This window comes from Andrographis paniculata, unplaced genomic scaffold (assembly GCF_009805555.1).
Source record: "Andrographis paniculata isolate CXL003 unplaced genomic scaffold, ASM980555v1 Contig69END, whole genome shotgun sequence".
Lineage (NCBI taxonomy): Eukaryota > Viridiplantae > Streptophyta > Magnoliopsida > Lamiales > Acanthaceae > Andrographis > Andrographis paniculata.
In genome coordinates, this window is record NW_026137605.1 from 8859922 (window position 1) to 8885318 (window position 25397).

Here is a 25397-nt window from a genome sequence, read left to right on the forward strand (position 1 = left end):
ATAGAGAGGGAGAGAAACCGCAAGAGGATTCCGGAGGTTTGGGACCCTTTTCGATGGCCGATTCCGGTGGGTATCGTGGCTTAGAGTGAAGATGCCGACCTCCACCTTGAGGTGCGGTTACCTCTGGCCATTCTTGCACCATGGGCTGTGCCTTGCTTCGCCGTCCCTTCGCTGCCGGTGAAAGATCGTGAATCGAATCGTATCCGAAAACAAGAATTGATTTCGTGACAATAACATTCACCCGCCAAGAGGAAGTTTCCTTCCTTATAATTTCAACATCCAATTTAATTCAATTAGGTTCTATTTGTTTGTGATTTGATTTTTCAATTCCAGTATTGTTTGAGCAATATTATTAGGGGTTAATTCATTTCAATTTCGGTAAAAATTAATTTGGATTTTATTCGAATTTTGTTTCCGCTACTAATTCATTGTCGTATTTTGTATATGAAATTTGTTCGATAAATCTAAAGATCATTTTTAAAATTTTATGTTTAACTCAAATGTCAATTGAGGAATATTTTGTAATAGAAAAAAAAAAAAAAAAAAAAAGTGATGTTTTTATACTCTCTTTTCATTAATCCAAAGATTTTTTTATTATTTAATTTTTTTATTTTAGTAAAAATAATATAAGTTCATCCTAAAAATATATAAGTAAAACACTATTAGAATGTGTTTATTTGGGACAAAAGTGTCGGGGGAAGAAGTATATAATTATATCATGAAAAAATTAGATTCGAAGTGTGTTATTGAGAATTTGTATTTTATGTTTAAAATTTAAATAATAAAAAATTAAAATTAAATAATGATATAATTTAATGTTTTGAAAATAATAATAATAATTAGTAATATCTCCTTAAAAACAGAGCCTCGATTAAGTGCAGTTTTTTCTCAACTCCTTAAATTATACGGCTGGCTCGCTCACCTTCGATGAGCGATTCCGGGAAAAAAGCGACGGACGACGATGAGGTGGAGCAGTTGCTGCGGGCGGCGCACGACGACGTGCTTCTAAAGCTCAACGTTAATTCACACATAGCTCGCGCCTCCGCTTCCGCCGCGATCGATCCAGATCTCGAACGCCGTTTCGAAGCCCTAAAAAGACCACAAAAGCCAACAAATGTCAACAATCCGGCGAAAACCGTTTCTTCGGAAACGATTAGCGGTGGCGATAGATTCGCCGGCACCGCCGCCGCGGCGGACGACCTGTTCGCCAGATTCGCAGCTCTGAAGAGCTCGATTCCGTCGCACAATAAACGCGAAGACGCAGGCGATTCTGTTGGAGCCAATCGCGAGGCGCAGGAAGAAGAAAGCGAAGATGAAGTCGACAAGGTTATACGGTGGGCGATTGATGCTGCCAGGCTCGATCCTTCTCCGCCGTCCGACGACGATAACGATACCGACGACGAGGAGCGAAAGAGCAGAACACAAATGACAAAAAAATAGCAACAAAATCTGCTGAATTAAGGTACACCATGCTGCTTCTACTTCTACCTCATCGTGAAGTTGCTCGCTCTGCTGCATTCCATTTTGATCGAATTCTGCCATGTTTTTATCTGCGCTATTGCTGCAAAAAACTTCTGAACTTAGATATAGCATCATAGTTTTGTAATCGAAGAATTGCATAATTTATACCTTCAATTTCCCAAACATCGCCATGAAATCATTGAGTAATTTTCTTTTAGAAATCGCCTCAACTGATTCCAAATCATCGGTAAATCACAATTGATGATCTAAATTATGTCCTAAAAACAATCTGAAGCATACAAAATAGTTATCAAATGTGTAGCTGAAGATTAGGCAAAATAAATTTGATCTATACTTGTCTTTGGTGCTCGGACATGAAGAACAAAAGCTGTCCATCACCATAACACCCCATTTTCCTTGCATCTCCCTCGGTGTACACGAAAAAATTTTGAGGAACTGTTTCGGAGACATGATGGAGTCACCGAATGTGTTTTAGCCGACTACGGGTTGCAAGTTTTGCTTGCCATCTAGCGAAATTCGTCGTGGTAACCATAGTCGTCGTCTTCATCTTCATTGAACACGGCACTGTAGAAAACATATGGATTGTCGATCATCTCCGTTAGTGTCAGACGGCCATCCTTGTCTGTATCGGCCTGCAAAGTTACAAGAACATGTAATCGTACCAGTTTTACAATACTTAACACTACGGACAGATCTATGTCAAGGAACACCCGGGACCTATAAATCCTAACAAAGTAAATTAGCATGTTGATCGCAGAAGAAATTTTCCAATTTTGAGAACGAATCATCATAACAATATTGACGAAAAAATCTACTGCAAATTAAAATGCCGAGTTGAATTGAAGTAATGTACCTGTTGTATAATGTACTCCGTTTGCTGTTTCGCGTAATATCGTTCGGATGGATGAATTTTTCCGATGACGGGTAGCAATTCTAGGTCAGACAAGTATCTGCAACGTAAATAATAACACGGTTAATCCGGGTACGAGCATTTATCCCAGTCTGAACAAAGATGTCCAGTTGATTACCCGTCGCCGTCTTTGTCAAGTTCCGCAAACAACTTTCTGGCTGGGGCCTTGTGCGCATCATCGTCAGACTCGTGTGAAGCATGGTTGCCTTCTTCGTCATAATTTCGAACCAAGTCGAAGATCCCATGAAAAAACTCTTCGAAGTTCATCTTGCCATCTTTGTCGGTATCTCTTTCCCTAACAACAAAAGAATAATATTAATGCAAAGTTCCTTGAGGTTCAACCTCACAAAATACGGAAAGTCGAGCACTGTTAAATGGAGTGCGCCTATTTCATGTATATTAGAGCACAAATCTAGTAAATAATGATTGCAGATAAGTTCGACGGAGCACAATGCAAATTTACTAGACTTATTAACATTTGAACTATCTCACTTTAAATTGTCGATATCATCATACTCATCGAAATCGCATTACCCAGAGCATATCTTTGCTCCCAACAATGGGAATGGGGTTTAAGTTTAGCAATAATAATATTGCAAAATAAATTGAAATGAATAGCATAACATCTCAAGAGTATATTGCAACGGTAAAGTTTTTGACTTTAAGATCAAGAAACACGCATCGATCATTGGGTATAAAGTATAGTACTGAATGATTTATTTAACTACTTTAAAAGTTAGCTCAAACTTAATAAATATAGGAATTATTGCAAGAAAACAAAATTCATAACAGGAAACGACAAGGTTTACCTTCCTCATCATCCCTTATTGAGCTAACTATTTGTTAAAATAAATTAAGTCTGCTCGGCTTAATTACTAACTGAGCAATGAGAACTCTGAACTCGACTCATTTAACATAACTATAGAACCAAGTCTTGTCGACTTTTTGGGTAGTTTGAATCGATTAGCAAAGATCATAACCATGTACCAAGCAAATATCAATTGTGCAATAGAGTTTTCGAAGGCTACATTATAAACGGGAATTCAGCAACTGAAAATTTACCTTATTTCTTCCTTGCACAACCAATGGATCAGCTTCGGATTGTTGCTGTCAGCCGGATGCAGAAAACTGCAATTGCAACGAAGAAAGCAAACCAAAACATATTTGAGAATTAGAAAAATAGGATACACCCACGAGCAATGCTAAATGAAGGATATATACACACTTACTCGTTAAACTCTGTGATATTTAATCGGCCATCTTCATCTGCATCGGAAGCATTAAAGTGCCCCTCCATCCACCACCCCATCTGATATCCAAATGTAGTATTATCTACAAATACAAGGCAATCCATTACATTCTGAGACCACTCTAATGTTGATTAACTGATCACCAGCTTCTCCTTCGCAATTCGTTATTAATAAAAACCTAATACTACTAAAAGGATTAACTTGATCACTGCATCATTGATATCAAACATAAACAGCTAAAGAACATTGCCATGAACAACAATCCGATGAGCCTAAGCTATAACCACAGCATAACTCCAAATGCATTTGACAAATGATCGACAAATGAACAAGAACACAATCAATCAATCAAACATTTTTTTTGCTACTCACAGTAAAATCCCCAAACACATTAGGAAAGCAATCTAACCTATATGAAATTGAAACCCAAAATTAACTTATGGTTGTGCATTTTGGAAACCCTAATTTTGTTTCATAGGTTAGGGTTATCAAATTGATTTGGGGATTCAGTTCCATAGCTAATTCTCTCAATAAATCGAAGAAATTGAAGGCGTGTACCTGAATCCTTGGCCCAGCTTGGGGGCTCGTACTCGGCGAAAGTGACGAAGCCATCCTTGTTCTTATCGTGAATCTCCATTTCCCTCTCCGTCCGATGCAGGACCTCCCGCTGGCTCTGCTGCAGGTTCCACTGAGTCAACTCGGACTCAGTAACAAAGCCATCGGGCGGGTCGACGTCGATTTTTGGGAAGAGAAGCAACAGCCTGTCTGTGACGTTGAACTTGTCCTCGTCGTTGAGGTAATCCTCGGCGTCCATGAAATCCTCCCATTCCGGCTCGTGCGACTGCGGCTCGGACTTGACATCGGAGTGGTGGTGCTTCTGGGAGTAGTGGTGGTGCTCCCATTCCCTGTCCTCTCGCTTACGCTCGATGCCGGCGACGAGAGGGTCGAAGGCGGCGCGGTCGTGCGCGTGGTGGGGGTCGGGAACGAAGGTGAAATTGGAGCGGATTTTGAGGCGGCGGTGGCGGTGGCGGGCGGCGTGGGACTTGTGGTTGTCGGAGGAGCGGGAGATGAGGAGGAGCAACAGGACGGCGACGGTGATGTAGATGATCAAAGAAAGCCGACCCATCTCCTCATCAAAATGGAATCAATCAATCGATCAAAATCCGGTGCGGTGAGATCAGAATTGAGAAAATTCGCGAAATGCAGAGGTAGATAGATCTACCAATCTGCGACTGCAACTCTGTATATTACAGTACTGTATTGTTATTATTAAATTCGAAGATTGGGAAAGACGACGAGACGGTGGAGTGAAGGAGTCGTAGAAAAGAAAGAAGCTTCCTATTATAGGGTTTAACAGCAGCTTCTTCTCTAATTTTTATTATTATGGGATTTGTTTCTTTTTAGTTTAAAATTGAAATTTTCATCTTTTAATTTTGATTGAAATATTATTTTGAACTATATTTTGTAAAAAATATTTTTTTTATCTAAATATTTGTGTTAGAAATAAAATAAATAAATAAATTCAGGTATGTATATGTTTATATATATTCGTTTCACTCGAAAAATTTATGGCATGAATATTAAAAAACAAATGATGTTTAAAAGGCATATCAATAAAAAAAAGTTCAAGTAAAAAATTAATTATATATTTAATGCTTAACTTCTTAATGAGCAATATAAAAAAATATTAATTTTATAATATTTATATTTTTAAAATAAATTATGCTCGATTTCCTATACAAACAAAATTTAGTTAAATATAATTAATAAATATTTTTAAAAATATTAGTAAAAATAATTATTGTATAATAAAAATAATTATAAATTATGATTTAAATTATAAAATTTTAAATATAATAAAAATATATTTATAAAAACAAAGAAAAATAAAAACAATGAACACATAAAATAAAACTGTAGATTTTTTTGGCAATAGCATAAAATCTCTCTGTGATTTTTCGAATTTGTTGAAAACTCTGATTTTAAAATTCCATAAAATTTATTCGTGGTCTTTAAAATATTGCAAAAAATACTCCTTCCGATAATAGTTGACGGAGATGGTCTGACACGCGCTTAAAGTGAGAGTGAGATCACAAAATTATATAAAATTGGAGCTGAAATGACAAATATACCCTCACTTTCATCTTCTTCACCCTCTACTTCTCTCATCCCTCTTGCTTCTCTCCTGGATCGCGTTTCTTCCCGTATATGATAAGAATTTGGAGATTGTACAAAATGCAATCGAATTGGTTTGTTTGAATACTATTTTTCCTCAGCGAACCCTAATTCGAAAATTCATCCAACAAATTCAGTCAGTTATTGAAAATAAAATTTCAATCTCAAAATTACGAAAATTGAAATCGAAGTTAGCTACCCTTTTGGAGGCGGGATGATGTCTGATTCCAGAGCTGGACATATCAACACCAGTAGAATTTCTTCGAAATTTCATTGTCATTCCAATCGCCGTCCCCGTATTTATTTCTAAAATTAGTATCATCGTCGCCGCCGAAGTCGATCTCTTAATCGGAATGAATTCCTCGGACACCGACCCGTCACTGGATGTCTGGTCGACGAATTCCTTCGATTGGACTCTATTCATATTATTGTACTCCGGCATCTTCGCAGAGATCTGCTTCATGAATGACTCAATTGCTGCCGAGAGCCCCCAAAACATCGTTGTATTAATCACAAGATCGAAATTTTCCAACAACTCAAAATTAGTAAGATGGAGAGATTAATTGATGAAAATTACCTTAAGTGACGAGGTAGCTACATAGAGGGAGTTTGCGGCGAAAAACTTAAATCTTACGGCGCTCTTCTTCCAAGGCGAGGATGTATTTCGCCGGAGAGACGACAACAACGATGATGATGTTGACGGTGATTAACATTTTATTTGGAAGTGAATTTATATAATTTATTGATTATTAATTTATAATGAAGTGAAGTAATTGGGAGAAACAGTTTGTCTGTCTCTCTTAGTATAGATAAATCTGAATAATGAAGGGGTGAGAAATGGTGTTTGAGGTGGGGTTGGGGGAAGAGGCGGAGGTGGAGGCTGTCTGAGAATTCCGGCGGCTGTAGCAGTGGGTGAGGAAGAAAGAGTGATATGTGTGGTGTGTGGTAAGAATAAAAGTCAAACTCTACGTATGTATATATTTATGTGGTATGAGAGAAGAAATAATTGGTCAAATTCGTTAAGGGTGTGTTTGTTTGAAGGATTTTGGTAGATTTTCACTATTCATCCAATTTTTTCCCCCCAAAAACATCAAATCAAACACCTATTTTTCATTTTTTATATTATACTAAAAATCAATTTTACATTCAAAACATCACATCAAACCCTATTTATATCACATCATACAACTATTCAAATTCAAAATTTTTACTATTCAAATCCCAATTCAAAATCCAAACCCCCAAACAAACACACCCAGTAGAAAATATTGTAAGGATATAACGGCTAAGACAATTAAAATATTAAAACCGTTAGTCTAATTTTGAAGGGAAGGATTTGCAACATTTAAAAAATCATGAGTAGATTTTATAAAATTTTAGAATCATAGGGATTTTCAGCAGATTCAAAAGAGTTTTATGCTATTTTGTCATTTTTTTTAATAAATCTTTTTACAACATATCTAAAATAAAAAAATATTTAAAAATTAGACCGCTGTGTCCGGCACGGTTTGAAATCACACTGGATCTGGCCTCCGTTTTGGGCCGAGCCTGTATCAATGGGCCAAATACTTTGGGCTGCCTATTCATTTTAGTAAGAAAAGCTGAATTTGGATTTATTCCAAAATAATATTTTGAGCTAACATTGAAAGTAAACTTATCAGAACCTTTTTGATCTAATTCATATACACAAATATTATTTTATAAAGTAGTAAAATATGAGGGTGTTAAGTTTTTATTTCAAATTAAAACTATACTTCAATATTGAGTATATTATTTTCTTTAAATAATAAAACGAACATACCTCCGATGATGAATATACATTCCATTAACAAAAAAATATTATTATTTATTAATATACTACAAAATTCGAAATGACCTTTTGAGATTGGAACGGAGGGAGTAAAACATCATCGGTCCTGATTTAATACTTATGTTTATCATTTTATTTATCTTAAAATAATAGTCTAATTTTCATAAATAATTATATTATTATAAAACTATGTTTATTCTATTATTATTATTATTACATAAATGATATCATTTTTCATACTTAGCACACTTACAAAAAAATATACTCATCATTTCCAATACAATAGTCTTGTTTACCATTTTTGTTCGTCCCAAAACAATAGTTTCATTTCCATAAATACTCATATCACCATAAAATTATTCCTATATTTTCTTTATTATTACACAAATGTCACTACTTTTTACACTAATACACTCACAAAGGTAAATAAGTTTTTTACTCATAACTTTGTACCAATTATCAATATAATATCAATATTCCTTAAATCTCGTGCCCAACTCAAATAAGACCACAGTTTTGGGACAGATGAAATTTATATTTACTCATATTTTCTACATACTATCAATATAATACTAATATTTTAAAATTTTAAAATTTTATGCCCACACAAAAAAAAAAATCATTATTCTAAAACAAAGAAAGTATAAATCTCTATATATTTATAATAAAAATATTATGCAATTTACCGAATAATAATAATAAGGCAAAATAACAAAAAATCCCCAGTAGTTTTACAAATTCGCTGAAAACCCCCAGTGGTTCTAAAATTTCAAAAAACCTTGTGCTTTCCAAAATGTTGCACACTCTCCTCCCTCTTTAAATTTGACTGACGGACGTTATTTTATCAGATTTGACAGTTATACTTTTATTTATATATTCTTTAATTTATTTCTCTCTTCTGTTTTTTCTTCTTCTCTTCTCCCCAATTTCTTTCTTCCATCTTCTTTTCTTCCCCAAATTCTTCTTCACACATCTTTTTCCTCCTTCACACATATTTTTCCTCATTTTTTCTCTTTTTCTTCTCCAATTCTTTTTCAGGTCGTAGCAGTTCCACCCGTTTCTTTCTTTTCTTCTTTTTCCCCAAATTTTTTTTTTTCCTTCTTCTTCATCTCCAATTCTTTAGTACACGGTTGCATCCAATATCAAGTTATTTCTTTCTTCTTGATGTCAAATTGAATTATTAGATTTCTAGGTTTGATAAAACAGAAGAATAAATATTTCTGGGTTTGGTAAAATAGAAGAAGAAATCGACAGTGAATAATAACTTATTCATTTTCATCTTCATCTCCATGTCCGGTCGATTACTTGTGATAAATTTGGGATCGGTTTAAAATTTATATTGTGTTTAACATATTTGAAATGAAAAAAAAATAAAAATGAATTGAGATAAAATTCTAGAAGTATACATAATAATAAGAAAGAAGAAGAATAAGGAAGAAGAAGAATGAAGAAGAATAAGAATAAAGAGGAAGAAGTCACTAGGGTATTTTAGTAAATTTATACAAAAATATATCACCCTTATGGACCAAAAATCGCATTTCAAGCGCATGATAGACAACCTCCGTTAAATTCTAACGGATGATGAAGGATTTTTTTCTAACATTTTGAAAACCACAAATAAATTTTTTGGAATTTTAAAACCACAAAATTTTTCAACAACTTTGAAAAATCACAAGGGTTTTTTCTATTTTTGCCTAATAATAATAATAATAATAATAATAAGTGAGTAGTGAATGTAAAGAGGGCAGGCAGTTAGTTAGTAGGGTGAGCAGTGATGACATGGTGCAACAGCAACACGTTTTTGCAGTTAAGCAAGTCGCCAAAAACCGTTCGCAAGGCAACCATCAACTACGCCTTTTCCCTTACTTTCTATTCTATAATCATTTCTCAATTTCAAACTATTTTACAAAAACAAACACACCCTAAACTACTGTGGTTACAACTTCAGTTCTTGTTGTAAGCTAAATCATAATTTAATATCATTTTTACATTTTTACTAGAAGAGGGGATTCTATATTTAATGCAGATATTGTTTTTTTAAATAAAATTTTATATAAAACAAAATAAATAAAAATATATAAATAGAATATTACATAATGAATTTCATCTTAAATAAATTTGACAAAATGATAATAATAATAATAATAATAATAATAATAACTCCCTCCCTCATTATTGATATTTATGTCCATTTTCATCATACACGAGTATTATAAAAAAGTGAATGAAAATAAAAATTTTACAGCAAAAAAAGAAAAAATAATATTTTACTTTAAAAAAAACAAAAATATATATATATTTTTTTATAACAATAGAAAATAAAAATAATATAAATTTGGATAACTACAACAATAATTGAAAGAACAGCAGGCTCATCAATTTGAACTCCAAACTTTGTAGTCAGATCCTACTGTATATTTTATTATAAAAGTTGGTATAATTTGTTTCCAGCAAAGGTTGAACAGTGAAAAGGTATGGGTATGGCAGGCTGATGCCGTCGTAACTTTTCTTCCTATTTATTAGACACTTACCTAACAACATACCTTTCTTCCCTTCCAATGGTGGCTCCGAGGGAGGACTCAATACACTCACTACCTTCCCACCCAATCCAATCCAATCCAATCCAACCCCACTCAATCCTTTCTACTTCCAGAATTTTGCCTAATGCGGAAACCGATCGCTGACGCTCAGTAAGTTTACTTCTCTCAATCTGTGCTCAATCAATTGTCTCCTGTTCCTCCCGCAGGGAAGATAGATAGAGTAATTCATAATTCGTGTTATCCCTACGATATGCAATTTTTATGTTTAATTGTAATTTTCGGTAGTGATTTATCTCCGTGTGGTGTGTGTGTGTGTGGGTGCGTAGTTAGTTTTGATTTTGACTGTGTGGTGAAGAAGCAAGCGTAGCAGCAGAAAGGACAAGCATCGAAAATTCAGTGGCACTGTAAACGTTAGGTGTAATTTCCATCTTTAATTGTGGGCCTGCGTGGTGAGAAATTCGTAGGGATGAGTGATGGATAGCGATTTGGTTGCTCCTATTATCCATTCGAGACTTCTCTGGGGGTTTCCTTTCCACGTTTCACATTCTCCCACTGGTGCCCTAGTTCATGTCAAATTGAGGTCACTACCATCACCACCACCACCAGTTGCAATTGTGCATCGTTTTCCCTAGATTCCTTTTCACCGCTGGCATTTATTGAACACTTTGATATTTTTGTGTGTGAGGCTAGGCTGGGTGGTTTTGATTTTTCTAGATATTTTCCAATTGTCCGACTGAATTTATTGCTTTTGTTCTTCTTCACTAGGGCCAGCATTCAACAGACCATCACTTCAATTTGGGGGGAAAATCAGCAGTGAATTCACTAGCTTTTGTTTGCCTCTCTGATTCTATGTAATCTTTGTTGCAGTTAATATTCTTACTCAACTTTTCACTCGACTGTTCTTGGAGACTCTTATCTCCTTTTCAGCTTTAGCTTTTAGCTTTCTGGGTATACAGTTCTAGAAAGTATTCCAGATCCAAGCTTTTTTTAAGCTCAGTAGATTAATTTGAAGTGTCGAAGAGAGGTTTGTGTGTTTTCCCTTTTCCACTTTCCATTGTTGCTGACTTTTTAGAGGATAGAAGGATACCTAGTGTTGAATTTAAGTGAGTCTAGATGCCATCGGATGAATCGAACAATTCGAAGTGGAGTTGGGAACAGGATAAGCAATTTGAGAAAGCGATAGCTACTTATCCTGAGGATTCATCGGATAGATGGGAAAAGATTGCAGCAGAAGTTCCTGGAAAATCTGCTGAAGAGGTTAAACGCCACTATGAGCTTCTAGTCGACGATGTCAACAGGATAGAATCTGGAGTTATAGAGTTGCCGTGTTACAGCTCTTCTTCAGATGGGTCGACTAGTAATGGTGGCGATGAAGCAAATGGTAAGAAAAATGGTAATTCAGGTCGCTCAAACGGTGATGCTAGCAATGGAGGCAAGTCTTCGAGGTCAGATCAAGAACGCCGCAAGGGGATTGCTTGGACAGAGGATGAGCACAGGTATAACATCTATGTAGTTACCTATTATCTTTTAATCTTATATCATGCCCCACCTGAACACATGAATATACTGCTAGTGATTGAAATGGACTAGGTATATTTTAATTACGATTTTCATGTTCTGTACAGTACTGTGAGTGAACCCACCAAAAGGCATACTTCTAAAGTTATACTCTGAATTTTGCTTTCTTGGACTACATCATATCTTTTTGGAAGTAGTTTTGACTTATTTGTTTCTTTGGGGAGTTAGTCTCTTCATACGATTCTTGAACAAAGTAAATGAAGAATTACTCTTTTAAGCATAAACCTACGAATGCATTCTTTCTGGATGTGAACTTGGTAGTCCGGTAGAGATAGTGATTGTCTGAATTTAGTCATACAGAGTGAATCTTTATAGAATGTTTAGTTCGGTGAAACTAAACACTAAACAAGCAAACTACCCGTGAAGATCCGATTCTATATTGTAGCTCTGCTCACACTAGCATTCTGCAATGATTATGTAAAGGTTTCAGTATTAACGAATTCTTGATAACCTATTACAAACCTTCATCTTTGAGGATCTATAGGAATAGTGGTTACCCATAGTATGTGTGAAATGTTCTATAATCCTACTAAATGATATTTTCCTTGAGATTGGTGTCAGTGAGAGCTTAACTGTTGCTACTAGAGCCAAAAAAGCTTGTTCGAACCGTTAGAGCAACTAGAAAGTAACATACATAAACACTAAATCATGGAGTTTGGATTTTAGGCAGTGAGGTAGTGATCCAAGTCGAACAATTCCATGTGAAATGGGAGTTTCCTTTACTCTAAAACTACTACCTGTAGATTAGGGTATAAAGTCGCGGGGACATAATTTGAGATAAATATACATGAAGGCATGTAATGGTGACAGATAGCAGACATTATTTGAAATTTTGTAACAATGTTCTAGACCTGCATAGTATTGCCCATTTTAAGCTACTTACAGTACATTCTGCCATTTTCTCATGCTCTATGTTACGTTAACTGAGTGCTATGTTTACTCTACCCACAAATTTTTTTTTAAAAACACAGGTTGTTTCTCCTCGGCTTGGACAAGTATGGGAAAGGCGACTGGAGAAGCATTTCCCGGAACTATGTGGTAACAAGAACTCCTACCCAAGTGGCGAGTCATGCCCAGAAATATTTCATCCGCCTCAACTCTATGAACAAGGACAGGAGACGGTCAAGCATCCATGACATCACCAGTGTCAACAATGGAGATGTCTCGGTGCCCCAAGTTCCCATTACCGGCCAGGCAAACACTTCTGCTGCCGGAGTTTCGCCTGGGAAATCAAACAAGCCGCTCCCTCAAACTCCCGTTGGCGCCCCTGGCATCACAGCGTATGGCGCGCCAACCATCGGGCAACCCCTTGTTTCCGCAGTTGGGACACCAGTAAACCTTGCACCACCACCGCACATGGCGTATGGAGTTGGTGCCCCGATTCTTGGGCCACCTGGCGTGGTTCCTGGTGCCCCGATGAGCATCCCCCCCATGAGTTACCCGATGCCACACAAGTGAAACCGATATAGATAGGTTTGGAGTGGCTACAATCTTGTCGAATGTTCAGGAACAAGTATCCCACGAACTCGAACACGGCTTCTTCAATTATTTCTATTTAATTTTCTTATTGAGATATGAAATAATCCATAGGATTGATCCTTCCATCTGTATAGGCAACTGTCGTGCTGTAGAACTAAAATGAGGCTTTCTACAAAAGCCTCAAGAAACTTGTTCTGTATGTGACAATACTAAACTTATTAAGACTTATTAGTTCTATGTTTTTGTATCACTTATTCTGTTTTCTTAAAGGAGAATGGACAATATATATATAGACACAGACATATTATATTTATTTTATAATTCTTATCAAGACTTGATAATTTTAGGAACATAACAAGTTGGCAAGTTTTTAACACGTCAAGATGAGTTTGCATTTTAATATAAGATGAGATAATGCAACCAATATAGAAAAAAGATCCCACTAATATCATTGCATATATATATGGAATATGTATATATACAAATATATGTCACATAGTATATGTCTTTTATTTATCCAGATAAGCTTTTAAAAACAATAGGCCCCTTTCAAAGTTGTGGCCTCCATGTGGGATGACTTCATTTTCCTTTGCCTACATGTTGATGACAATATTTAAAGCCCTACATTACATTCATATATATATATATATATACACACAGCTTTATTTTCCAAAATTTCTAATGTAGTGATGACAGGAAAACTATAACTACCTACCTACTCTTATCAAAGTAACTTTTATCATTCAAATATTATCTTTTTACACAAACACACATGTAAACACATCAGCAGCCATTATATAATAATCATCAGACAACATGTCAGCCCCCTACTGATTGTATATGTTGCAGACTAGATATAATTTATATTTTTAAAACATGTTAGTTACAGTCATGCAAAAGTGAGAGATATAAAAATCAGTCCAGGTATAACTGATTAGAATTGAACTTGCATCAAATTAAAAGATGCATCTGAAACACAAATAAGGTGGAAATAGACACAATTTTATTTTAGATTAAAGGTGCAACCAACCAATCAGTTTATATATAGAGAGAAAGGAGCCTCTAAAAGGAAGAAAAATAGAAAGCAGAAACACCAACATGCTGATATCAAATAAAGGCAGATGACAAACACATACGTACCTTCTTCACCTTTAATGGTTTTGATGATCCAAAGCTGACTCATCCAGTTGCCCAAAAAATGAATCCCAAATAGCCCTTTCCTTTTCCCTCACTTATAAATATGGAATTCCTGGTTAGGGTTGGATCATACTAACACAATCAGCCACTGCAAGTATCAACATTCTCCAGGCAACAAACACAAGCAGATCAAGAATGGGGAAAAGAAACATCTACAACAAGGGGCATGTTGTTGGGATTCCGATTACCTCATTAGACTATGCATCATTTCCACAAGATAGGAACTCCCAGAATTTACTTTTACCTGATCCTGCTGATCAGTACCAGCTCCTGCCTTCGCCTTCGCAACGCTATTCCAAAATTCGACATGGTGAAGAGCCCCTTCCTTTCTGGATTGATAAAAAGAATGCGCGGCATTTGAAGCTTTGAGTTTACTGATTGTGGTTTGTTTCGATGAAATGCAGGTAAAATTGATTCGGTTGTTGCAAGGATGATCAAACTGGGAACAAGCATGGATGTTTTGGCTCAGGGAATCCGGGAGCATGGTAACTACTGAGACAAAATGAAATACAGTCAATTTTGATCATTTATACTGTGTCAATGTTTTGATGTGGAAATGTTTATGGTGATACCTGCAGTGAGATTAGGCCCAAAGCTAAGCGAAACAGTGAAAGGAAAGCTGAGCTTGGGGGCAAGAATTCTCCGGGTTGGTGGAGTGGAGAAGGTGTTCAGGCAGAAGTTTGATATTAGAGATGACGAGAAACTGTTGAAGGCTTGTCAGTGCTACTTATCAACAACATCAGGACCGGTCGCCGGACTCCTCTTTGTTTCAGATTATAGAGTTGCTTTCTGCAGTGAGAGATCCATCAAAGTGTCTTCTCCAACTGGGAAGCTGCTAAAAGTACATTACAAGGTGAGTTAGACCATGCATCCTTATGATCAAATAAGAATATTTTGGGCTTAAAATAGGAAATTCTGAAATTATTCATGGTATCTTAGGTCATGATTCCTTTGAGAAGAATAAGGAGAGCCACTGAAAGTGAGAATGTGATAAACCCAACACAAAAGTATGTGCAATTAGTAACAGAAGACAATTTCGAGTTCTGGTTCATGGGCTTTCTCAATCATCAAAGGACTTTGAAGTTTATCCAGCAGGCCATCCATCAAGTCAGATGAGAGACTTCAAGCCAAACTACAGCATGAGCAAAGGATGAACAACATTTTGATTTGATTTTCACACAAATATCTGTACATATTTGTGCATATATATATATATATTATTATTATTATGAGAAATTCACATTTGATATTAATGGATGGTCGCATTTTGATCTTTCTTTTCCTCTCTTATTATTATAGTCCTGGAACTGAACCAAGTGCATAAAATATTACCAGCTTTTGTACCAAACGCAAAATAAAAGTAGCAATAAGTGCACATCACTCAACTTGCTTCAATATTATGGTGAAAATTAACAAGTTGGGAAAGATACACTTCTTTATGTATAAGAGCATTCTGGTTTGACAATTATATCTGCATCACATGCTGTTCTAATGGAAATTAAAGAAAATATACTTGATAATGTAGCCTTAGAGTACAAAAACAGAAAGGATGGACAATCTTCAATGCTGAAGCTAGATCATGTTAAGCACCTAAAAACAAACTAGAAAAAAGACCACTGTACAAATAAGGTCTCTTTGTTCATAACTCTCAGTATTACATGGGCAGATAAGAGTTCTAACCAAATGCATGTATAATTACAATCTTCTTGATACATAGCAAGACAAGTCCTTGATTATCAAAAAATAAACAAAAACAGTCATTTCACATCACTAATAATGCAATAAAGAAAATTAAATCGTATGTAGATATTTCTTCAGCATCTTTTCAACCATCACCCAAAAATCAAACAAAATTTCAAATTCTTAAAGATAGTTCTCCACTTAGGCAAACCACTGTAATAACATTTATTTTCTCATCCAAGCTAAGATAATTTTCTCAAGTAGATGATGTGAATCCATCAAATTCACTGTAATGTAAAGCTCAGAAAATAGATGAGCAAAAACATATAAGTTGTTATTGGGGTATCAGAATATGCTCAATTACAGTCCATGTGTTAGTGAGGTATGAAATGAGTGAAGATTTGTTTTGCTATTTCCTCTGCCTTTTCAGAAGTGAATGGTACAAAATAGCAATACAACACAAACCAAAAGCTGCCTACAAAATCCACTTTTAGTGAAGTTATATAAATTATGGCTAGATAAATATCTTCCCCACCCCACCATTAAATTGAATCCTGGATGATATATTGAGTGTTTACTCAAGATTTGGGCAAGAAAAGGAATTTCCTGTGCCGGCATTTGACAACTCTTTACACGTCAAGATGAGGTTTCATTTTAGGCAAGGATAAGGCCATAAGAGGGCAATTAAAATTTGGTGAGCTTATTAAAAGGAAAAAAAAAAAAAAAAGATACACTCTCTGCTTACATCATACATAACATTTCTAAATTTATTCAGATAAGGCTTCCAAGGATAAAGGGTCCTTTCCAGAGTTATGCTTTCCACGTGAGGATACAACTTATGCATTTTCCTTTACCTATCTTGCTAAGCAACAATATTTTAAGTCCTTATACATTCACATGCACAAACTCACATATATATATTAATATATGTATATATATATAAGAGTATTATTCTATCGTGACGAATAGGTAGTCAGTCAAATGCTGGACTAAGTCATCCTATGCAAGCCTATCCCAATCCTTAAACTGAAGAATTCAACACCCAAAATAGGTTTTTTAATAAATGCTGAATAATCAAAGATGTCTTTCATGAATTTGATGGTTGTAATGAATTTGAATATTTTAGTTATTTTGCACATTCATTCAACAACACCCTCAATTTAATTCTAAGCCTTGATCTATTACTGTGATCTAACAATTGAAGATCAATCTAGAACATTCAACACTAATAGATCCAGACTGCCGCCAAGATGATCCATGCTCCTCTGTCCCACATTCATATATACATACATAAGTTGTGTGTATGTATATATGTATATACACAATGGGTGTGGGGGCAGAAGATTTCATCCCCTCTAAATATATATATATCCTTTATATCTTTCTTATTTAAAGGTAGTGGTTACATCAGAAAGTAGATATGCCAGCAAAGAAAATGTGGGATACACATCAGAAAAGGATCAGCCACAAACCTTTGGCTCCCATGTCAACACATCAGACGTGAAAAGTTCCGGACGTCCACAACTTCGTGCTTGCAGGCCATGCTGCAATATTACACATTTTAAGTTAATTAACGAGCCGACCAGAAGATCACATAAAATAAACAAAGAAAGATAAAGAAAAGCAAGTAACCAACTTTCTGATATCAGAAATGTTGCTCAGAGGTCATAACTTCTTCAGGTGATCTAAGGATGACTCATGCAACTGAATAAAGTTGAACCAAACGACTCTTACTTTTTTAACTATAAAAGAGGAGTCTCTGAGAAGTTTGGATCATATCAAGTTTCTGGTTGAAGCGTAAGAGCCATTGTAAGTGGAAACATTCTTTAGGCATTAAATCTCATTACAAGCAACAAAAACAGGGACGCAGATTATATATGGAGATGAAACAAACAAGATCAAGAATTGGGAAGAAGAGTACACACAAGGAGTGTGTTGTTGGGATCCTGGTTAGTTCGTCGGGATTTGGAAGTCCATATGAACACTCTCAGAAGGCCATTTTGGCTGATCCTTCAACTCAATACCAACTTCTACCCTCTCCTTCCAAACGTTACTCCAAATTCAGACACAGTAAGAAGCCAGTTTTCTTGATTAATCCAAATCCAGAATCCATAGTTGGAATAATTTATATAATTGTTTGCTAATGTGGTGATCTGTTGGAAATGCAGGCAGAGTAGGTGCAGTCTTTGCTAGGATGATCAAATTAGGAGAATCCGTGGATATTCTTGCTCGAAGAATCCGAGAACATGGTAATTACTCACACAAAAAGTTGAAACAAAAAACAAAGTATGTGATATTCTATTGAGACGATGTTCTGACAGAAATGTTTATGATGATACCTGCAGTGAAGTTGGGGCCAAAGTTAAGTGAAACCGTGAAAGGAAAGTTGAGCTTGGGGGCAAGAATCCTTCAGGTTGGAGGAGTGGCCAATGTGTTCAAACAAAACTTCAATATTAGAGATGATGAGAAATTGCTAAAGGCTTTTCAATGCTATTTATCGACAACAGCTGGGCCAATAGCCGGACTCCTCTTTCTTTCTGATCATAGAATTGCCTTCTGCAGTGAGAGATCCATTAAAGTCTCTTCTCCAACTGGGAAGCTGCTAAGAGCACAATACAAGGTAGGTTAAGTTACATGCCATTGTCAACTGAATCAATAATCCAAATGTTGGCAAAAGAAGGGAACTAAAGTCCTGTGTGACAACTAATGCAGGTGTCTATCCCTCTCAAAAAAATAAAGAGAGCCATTGAAAGTGAGGATGCCATTAAGCCGACGCAAAAGTATGTACAGCTACTGACTGAGGACAATTTTGAGTTCTGGTTCATGGGGTTTCTCAATCATCAAAGGACTTTGAAGTATATCCAGCAGACAATCCACCAAGTCAGATGAAACCATAAACTGGACATTTCATATAGAAGACCAATCTGCTCATTCTTTTACAATACTTCTTGTATGGTCAGAATAGACACTATTGGAAATTGTTGGCTAAAATTTCCAAATCTGTGCAGATTTGTAAATATGTTGTGTTATGAGAATTTCACATTCTGATTGGAGAATGAATCCCTGATTTAATCATTGTTTTCTATCTTTCTTCTGGAACAGAAGTTCACTGAATTACTTTAAGTTATACCACAATTATATTCGGACGCTGAAACATATCACACAAATTCTATCAATTTCACAATTGATAAAACTTTCAATGAAACATGTACTTTATGACTTGTGGTCATAATTGAAGCAGCTTAAGTCTAAGATTATTCCTAACCATCAAGTTCTAATAGCTGATCCATATTACATAAATACATTAATACTTGAAGGTATCATGAGTTCAAAGCAACAAGTAAATAGATAGCAAAAAATCCTGAGAGGGAAGAATGCATCATTCCTTGGTTAAACCAAGTACTCTCCATGAATGGAACCTTCTTTTGAACCAAGTGAAACTACATACCACTGTCTATATCACAATGGGAGACATACAAGTTCTTGGTCTAATGAGAAGTACCCAGTCAAGGCATGGGATTAAGAGGAAGATCAACAAATAAATCATGCACATCAGGCATGCCAACTGAACTATTAAAAATAATTCGTCAGATTATGTACTTGGCATGAAAGATGGTAGGTATAACTGATACTAATAGTCTAATATACAGTTCTGATTCATTTGAAACACCTCAGGTTCAAGTATAGAGGGGAGACAACGAATCTTGAAAGTCAATGTTGCAGTGAAATTTGAATGCTAAAAACAATGAATCATAATCATTGCTCTGTATCTTACAGGGACCTGAAAGTGAACAAAATGAGGGGACGCAGATATAGCATAGGCACTAAGTATTAATTTTAGCAAAGGTAAGATTAAACAAGAGAAAAGAGGAAAATGACAAACAATTAATAATAATAATAATAATAACAAGGCCACACCTAAACAAACTTAGGTGAAATAGTAAAGAGAGGCCAAAAAAAAAAATCAAAAAGCAATCCCACCAATGGATTGCATTGCCTAAACAACTTTTACATTGAACTAAAGTTTTTAATAATGGGTCCATTCAAAGTTGTGAGTACCATATGAGGATCCTTTGCCTATCCCACAAAGTAACAATACATGAAGGCCTTGTACAAACACACATATATACAATACACACTCCATTGCTTTATACCATGACTATACATAAAGTGTTCCAGTTAAAACTAACTTGTTAATTTACTTATTTTCAAAAAGAGGCAGTCAAACTCAGGTAAGTCATCCTGTGCAGTTAATCATATTTTCGTTATCAAACTGTGGTTTTGGGCCATTGAATCAATAACAATAAATTTCTTTCCCCACCTCTCTCTGTCTTTACAGACACACATATCTTTTCCATTTGATAATTACATCACAAAGCAAAGGTGCCAGCTCAAGTATAAGCACCAGTGGCTATCATATTAATACTAGCTATTGTGATTGTGGGTTGTCAAGCTCAGAAAGGTTTAATCACAGCCTGTCAGCCTCTGGTTATCATATATAAAAATTGAGCCTTCCAAAGAGATAAAGAACAATTATCAAATCTAATATCTCTGCAGCTACTAAAGAAGTGAAGAATGTATCTTCTCCATACCTTGCACACAATTTTCTGCTAATTTGAGCTGCCACCAAGGAATGAAAATGGAAATATAACGAAGAACCAACTTTATGATGTCAAAGATTGTTCAAAAGATCATCTCTTCACCTTTATGATTCAAAGCTGACTCATCCAACTGAATTCATTTGACCAAAGCAACCACTTTGCTTTTCTTTAACTATAAATAAACCTGACAGGAGTTGGATCAGAGCAAGTATCTGATTAGTGTGAAATAGAGTTAATGAAGACATTCATCAGGTTATATATCTTGTTAGAGCTCCAACCAAATGGTACTTCAAACAGGATGCAATACATGGTTAAACCGGGTAATCTCGATGAAAACCAACTCTTCTTGTGACCTTAGTAATAGCTGGAAAAAGGCTTCTGATATAAAATAGCAATTGTTCAAGTGTCTCAAATAAGGTTCTAAAATATACATGACAAAAATGGATCTATGATGGGGGACACAACATCCAACAATGATCAACTCATACAACGATTGACCTCGAAGCCAATCATTTATTTACGCCTTTATGGCATTTCGAAAAGGCAATCTCTCCCAGCTCTCTTCAATGCGAAACAAGCCTCAACTGTATGATATTTAACATGTGTTTTTTCAAACAAAATCACTACCCAAAACCTATCAAAACATTCTTAGTGATTGACAAAATTAAACTACGAATATTTTGATACTTATCTAATGGAGAGTGCGTTAAATATTTGGAGCACAAATTTCCTCTCTAGGATATAGCTTTTATGTTCTTGAAGGCAAGCTGGAATGATCTTGAAGAGTTCTAGAAAAGTCCCATGGTTTCCCCTTACTTTTCTTGATATTGTTCTAACATCAATCATACCTGTTGTTTCTGCTACTTTCTGCTCCGGCTGTGCCAAAGATTGTTCGAACTATCAATGGAGCATTGATAGAACACTATAATGCATAACACTAATATGTAATGCAAGACTTAACAGTACAGATATTGAGTTTCTGAATACTAAAAGATCTCTAGAAATACAGACAAGGAAAAAAGAATGAGAAAAAGAAACAGGATTAATTAGTAACACCTTCAAGATGGTAAAAGCTATGGCTGTAAAAAGGAAAGGAAATCAGGTGAAACAATAAACAGAAAAGTTGACACCACTAATTACCTGCATATTTTATCTCACTTTCTGTGTCTGATTAAAGCTTTTAAGATAGATATAGGTCCTTTCAAGGTTGTGACTACCATGTGAGCAGACATTTTGCACTTTCTTTGCCTCATCCTCTTCAGCAAAAATATTAAAGTCCTCACACACAGGGGCACACATACTCACAAATGGCGTGCACATACAAATGCAATATTTTTATATTTATGATGACAATAGTACTTAAATGTAACCATCAATTCTGACTTATTTGTTAATCTATTTCTGCAAAGAGCTAGTCTGAGCAAGCACATCGTATGCAATTCTATATTATCAGCAAAGCAGTCCTATGGTGACCAAAAATGCATCTCTGTGTCACTTGGTGTTAGCAGTTACATCACAAAGCAGAATCCCAGTTCAGAACAGCATAAGCACCACACCTTATCACAGTAATAGTTAACCAGTAAAATATGAGCTACATAAAAAGAAAGCTTATCACAAACCTGGTGTCTGCCACATGTAAAAATCAGCCATAAAAGGAGAAATAAAAAAACAATAAAAAAACACAATGCCTACCAAAACAGTGTCTCTAAAACTGTTTACTTTTGGGCCCTATTGCCAATCAGAATAAACTAAAATAGATACAGACACACATACAATGTAAAGAAGAAATGCCAACTTTCTGATGTCAAAAAGATTGTTCAGGAGCTATTTGCAACTTTAATTTTGATGATCCACAACTGATTCATGCAACTGAAAATAGTTGAAACCCAAACAAACATTACTTTTTTGCCTATAAATAAGGCAATCCTGAGAAAACTTGAATCAGAGCAAGTTTCTGGTTAAAGAGTAGTGTTCATGGTGGGTTCCTTGAGATATTATATCTCGAAGCAACAATAGAAAAGAAACAGAAGATATATTAAGCTGAAACACATATAGAATACACATATACATGGAGATAAAACAGAGCAGATCTAGAATTGGAAAGCAGAGCAAGAGCATGCATAAGGAGCACCTAATTGGGATCCCAATCACCTCGTTGGAATATGCATTTGCACATAAGAACTCTCTGAAAGAACTTTTACATGATCCTTCTACACAATACCAGCTCCATCCTTCTCCTTCCAAACATTATTCCAAGATCAGATACAGTAAGAATCCTTGTTTCTCAATCAATAGTTCAGAACTGGTCTGCTTGATCTTAATCTTTACTTCTATTATCTGGTGGAATGCAGGTAGTGTAGATTCAATTTTGGCTAAGATGATCAAACTAGGGCAAACCATGGACATTTTCGCTCAAGGAGTACGAGAACACAGTAAGTACTTGCACAAAATTTACACATAAACATAAACTCTTTACTGTATATGTTCAAATGTTCTGAAGCAGATTCATATGTGATGTGTGCAGTGAGATTAGGACCAAACCTAAGCGAAACAGTGAAAGGGAAGTTAAGCCTGGGGGCCAGAATCTTTCAGGTTGGAGGAGTAGACAAAGTGTTCAGGCACAAGTTCAATACCAGTGATGATGAGAAGTTGTTGAGGGCTTCGCAATGCTATTTATCAACAACAGGTGGGCCTATAGCTGGACTCCTCTTTGTTTCTGATCATAGAATTGCCTTCTGCAGTGAGAGATGCATCAAACTCACTGCTCCAACTGGAAAGACTCTAAGAGCACATTACAAGGTAGGTTAGATTACATACAATCGTTGATTGAAACAAGTCAAGTATACATTCAATAACTCGACGATCAAAAAGGTAGAAAATGAACTGTGCTTGACTTCTTATATTCACAGGTGATGATCCCCATAAGGAAAATAAATAGAGTTTGTGAAAGTGAGAATGTGGCAAAACCAAAACAGAAGTACATGCAACTCGTGACAGAGGACAATTTTGATTTCTGGTTCATGGGATTTCTAAATTACAAAAGGACTTTTAAGTATATCCAGCAAGCAATCCAACAAATCAGATGAGCCCTTCCAGCTGAAATATTCAAATGATATCTGTTTGTGTTTAACAGTAGACGCTAGCTCTACTCCGTATCTGTACAGATATGTAAATATGATGTAATGTGGATCTCATGTTTAAATAAAAGATGTTAGAGATTATTTCTCCTTGAAATAGGACAATAATAGAGAAGTGCATGGATGCCAAGCATGAAAGGGAGTAAAACCTGAGAGAGGTTAGTAGTAACATGAAAACCAGCACATTTTGCGCACAAATTAAACTTGGTATGATTTCAGATCATCATTTTGTGAATGTTCACATTTTTCCAGGCCAGAATAGTATGTGAAGAAACAGGCCCTTTATGCCAAACTTCAAGTACCAATAACTAAATGGTAAAGCCTGATTGATGAGCTGCACTAGGAAGTAATGATAAAAGTGCCTACTTCTTCTGATGCATGTTGTAAGTGCAAAGGCAAGTTTCTTCAGACACAATTCAAGGTTGAACTCACAAAATATTGTCCCAAGTTAAGAAAAACATTGAATTTTGCAAAACTAAACCAGATATATTGGGTGGGTAACTACACAAAGAATGGAATATGAAATAGAACTGGATGTCATTTACTTCACTGCACATATCTTATCCACAGCAAGAAAGGCAACGCTAAACTCTAAACCCTGTACATAATATTTTTTCCTTCAAACAAAAGAAAGAACTCGACAGGAGGATTTTCAATTATTAACAACCGCTTTAATAGTGGGGTTATCGAGAAAGATCTCAAAACTTTCTCAAGAAGATAACCAAGTAAAACAAGCATGCTATCTCTGTTGTCAAGCATAACTTTCTCAAGAAGATAACCCCCTCATCGTCATTGCCATCAACAACACTGCTGGTGTCAAGCAAGCTTCCCACCTCCTAAAGTACAACTCAGCTTCCCACCTCCTAAAGTACAACTCCAACCGTGGCATTTTCAATGCAGACGTCAAGCCTGTAGGCAATGACACTATCTCTGTTGATGGCGAGGTCATCCAAGTTGTCTCTGATTGCAACCCTGTTACCTCCCCTGGAAGTAAGCAGAAAAACTTCATCATTCACAAGGTATAACAGTTTAAACTTTTAAAGTGAGATGGGCATGCAACTCTTCTTTGGGATATTGGCAGGGATTTAGGGATCGATCTTGTGATCGAAGGAACTGGAGTATTTGTAGACAGAGATGGCATCAGGAAGCACATTCAGCCAAGGTAGTTGCACTAGTCCTGCCCCAGCTGAAAGGGAAGCTCAACCGGATCGCTCTGCATGTCCCCACACCCAATGTGTCAGTAGTGGACCTGGTGGTGCAGGTTGAGAAGAAGACATTCACAGAGGAAGTGAACGCCGCATTCAGGGTGGCTTCCGACAAGGAGCTGAATGGTATCCTGTCAGTGTGCAATGACCCCCTTGTGTCTGTCGACTTCAGGTGCAGTGATGTGTTATCAACCATGGATGCTTCCCTGACTATGGTGATGGAAAATGGCATGGTGAAGGTGATTCCCTGGCTTGACATCAAATGAGGGTACTCACAGAGAGTGGTTGATCTTGCTGACATTGTCGCCAACTGGAACTGAATGTAATCTGTCCGCTGGGTTTTCTTTCCAGCT

The 25397-nt window shown here is 36.0% G+C and overlaps 6 protein-coding genes, 1 long non-coding RNA gene and 1 pseudogene across 15 annotated transcripts; 6 read left to right on the forward strand and 2 right to left on the reverse strand.

The window, feature by feature from the left end:
- The first annotated feature begins 863 nt into the window (after window positions 1–863).
- Window positions 864–1664, forward strand: LOC127263631 (uncharacterized). The gene has a single exon (XM_051292742.1). It carries the CDS (start codon window positions 928–930, stop codon window positions 1438–1440), a length of 513 nt encoding a protein of 170 aa, XP_051148699.1. The 5' UTR covers window positions 864–927; the 3' UTR covers window positions 1441–1664.
- Window positions 1665–1709: 45 nt separating this feature from the next.
- Window positions 1710–6779, reverse strand: LOC127263630 (uncharacterized). 3 transcript variants are annotated; one of them, XM_051292740.1, is made up of 9 exons: window positions 6395–6779; window positions 6017–6294; window positions 5781–5924; window positions 4201–4882; window positions 3622–3724; window positions 3455–3520; window positions 2511–2687; window positions 2336–2432; window positions 1710–2114 (listed from the first exon to the last, which is right to left on the reverse strand). In XM_051292740.1, the coding sequence occupies exons 4-9, from the start codon at window positions 4766–4768 to the stop codon at window positions 1989–1991; spliced, it is 1137 nt and encodes a 378-aa protein (XP_051148697.1). In that variant the 5' UTR covers window positions 4769–4882; window positions 5781–5924; window positions 6017–6294; window positions 6395–6779; the 3' UTR covers window positions 1710–1988. The 3 variants fall into 3 exon arrangements, 2 of the variants coding, with proteins under 2 accessions (XP_051148697.1, XP_051148696.1); XM_051292739.1 differs by having other exon boundaries at window positions 5775–5924; XR_007841536.1 differs by lacking the exons at window positions 5781–5924; window positions 6017–6294; window positions 6395–6779 and having other exon boundaries at window positions 1710–1750; window positions 1817–2114; window positions 4201–5129.
- A 3288-nt stretch (window positions 6780–10067) lies between these two features.
- Window positions 10068–13474, forward strand: LOC127263535 (transcription factor SRM1-like). 2 transcript variants are annotated; one of them, XM_051292614.1, is made up of 3 exons: window positions 10068–10317; window positions 10933–11663; window positions 12717–13474. In XM_051292614.1, the coding sequence occupies exons 2-3, from the start codon at window positions 11281–11283 to the stop codon at window positions 13201–13203; spliced, it is 870 nt and encodes a 289-aa protein (XP_051148571.1). In that variant the 5' UTR covers window positions 10068–10317; window positions 10933–11280; the 3' UTR covers window positions 13204–13474. The 2 variants fall into 2 exon arrangements, with proteins under 2 accessions (XP_051148571.1, XP_051148572.1); XM_051292615.1 differs by lacking the exon at window positions 10068–10317 and having other exon boundaries at window positions 10329–11663.
- Window positions 13475–14375: 901 nt separating this feature from the next.
- On the reverse strand, window positions 14376–21285 carry LOC127263538 (uncharacterized). Of its 6 annotated transcripts, none has more exons than XR_007841501.1 (6): window positions 20805–21285; window positions 18441–18700; window positions 17574–17645; window positions 14994–15553; window positions 14610–14913; window positions 14376–14473 (listed from the first exon to the last, which is right to left on the reverse strand). It is a non-coding gene; the product is annotated as an uncharacterized LOC127263538 (long non-coding RNA). The 6 variants fall into 6 exon arrangements; XR_007841502.1 differs by lacking the exon at window positions 20805–21285 and adding an exon at window positions 20694–20739; XR_007841500.1 differs by lacking the exon at window positions 20805–21285 and having other exon boundaries at window positions 14994–15253; window positions 18441–18558.
- On the forward strand, window positions 14557–15697 carry LOC127263537 (putative GEM-like protein 8). Its single transcript, XM_051292618.1, has 4 exons — window positions 14557–14731; window positions 14826–14906; window positions 15000–15274; window positions 15361–15697. The coding sequence occupies exons 1-4, from the start codon at window positions 14557–14559 to the stop codon at window positions 15535–15537; spliced, it is 708 nt and encodes a 235-aa protein (XP_051148575.1). The 3' UTR covers window positions 15538–15697.
- Window positions 17757–19186, forward strand: LOC127263536 (putative GEM-like protein 8). The gene is made up of 4 exons (XM_051292617.1): window positions 17757–18171; window positions 18270–18350; window positions 18447–18721; window positions 18814–19186. The coding sequence occupies exons 1-4, from the start codon at window positions 17979–17981 to the stop codon at window positions 18988–18990; spliced, it is 726 nt and encodes a 241-aa protein (XP_051148574.1). The 5' UTR covers window positions 17757–17978; the 3' UTR covers window positions 18991–19186.
- Window positions 21286–22678: 1393 nt separating the features above from the next.
- LOC127263731 (putative GEM-like protein 8) lies at window positions 22679–24470 on the forward strand. Its single transcript, XM_051292920.1, has 4 exons — window positions 22679–22969; window positions 23054–23134; window positions 23227–23501; window positions 23612–24470. Exons 1-4 carry the CDS (start codon window positions 22771–22773, stop codon window positions 23786–23788), a joined length of 732 nt encoding a protein of 243 aa, XP_051148877.1. The 5' UTR covers window positions 22679–22770; the 3' UTR covers window positions 23789–24470.
- Window positions 24189–25364, forward strand: LOC127264006 (glyceraldehyde-3-phosphate dehydrogenase A, chloroplastic-like; annotated as a pseudogene).
- The last annotated feature ends 33 nt before the right edge of the window (window positions 25365–25397 follow it).

Coding starts and splice junctions, on each gene's coding strand:
- LOC127263731 (XM_051292920.1), top strand. CDS start 22,771: ATGGAGATAAAACAGAGCAGATCTAGAATTGGAAAGCAGAGCAAGAGC. Junction 22,970..23,053: donor TTATTCCAAGATCAGATACA/GTAAGAATCCTT, acceptor GGTGGAATGCAG/GTAGTGTAGATTCAATTTTG. Junction 23,135..23,226: donor TCAAGGAGTACGAGAACACA/GTAAGTACTTGC, acceptor TGATGTGTGCAG/TGAGATTAGGACCAAACCTA.
- LOC127263536 (XM_051292617.1), top strand. CDS start 17,979: ATGGAGATGAAACAAACAAGATCAAGAATTGGGAAGAAGAGTACACAC. Junction 18,172..18,269: donor TTACTCCAAATTCAGACACA/GTAAGAAGCCAG, acceptor TTGGAAATGCAG/GCAGAGTAGGTGCAGTCTTT. Junction 18,722..18,813: donor TGCTAAGAGCACAATACAAG/GTAGGTTAAGTT, acceptor CAACTAATGCAG/GTGTCTATCCCTCTCAAAAA.
- LOC127263631 (XM_051292742.1), top strand. CDS start 928: ATGAGCGATTCCGGGAAAAAAGCGACGGACGACGATGAGGTGGAGCAG.
- LOC127263535 (XM_051292614.1), top strand. CDS start 11,281: ATGCCATCGGATGAATCGAACAATTCGAAGTGGAGTTGGGAACAGGAT. Junction 11,664..12,716: donor TGGACAGAGGATGAGCACAG/GTATAACATCTA, acceptor TTAAAAACACAG/GTTGTTTCTCCTCGGCTTGG.
- LOC127263537 (XM_051292618.1), top strand. CDS start 14,557: ATGGGGAAAAGAAACATCTACAACAAGGGGCATGTTGTTGGGATTCCG. Junction 14,732..14,825: donor CTATTCCAAAATTCGACATG/GTGAAGAGCCCC, acceptor GATGAAATGCAG/GTAAAATTGATTCGGTTGTT. Junction 14,907..14,999: donor TCAGGGAATCCGGGAGCATG/GTAACTACTGAG, acceptor TGATACCTGCAG/TGAGATTAGGCCCAAAGCTA.
- LOC127263630 (XM_051292740.1), bottom strand. CDS start 4,768: ATGGGTCGGCTTTCTTTGATCATCTACATCACCGTCGCCGTCCTGTTG. Junction 2,688..3,454: donor TTGTGCAAGGAAGAAATAAG/GTAAATTTTCAG, acceptor TTTTGTTGTTAG/GGAAAGAGATACCGACAAAG. Junction 2,115..2,335: donor CGGAGTACATTATACAACAG/GTACATTACTTC, acceptor GTAACTTTGCAG/GCCGATACAGACAAGGATGG.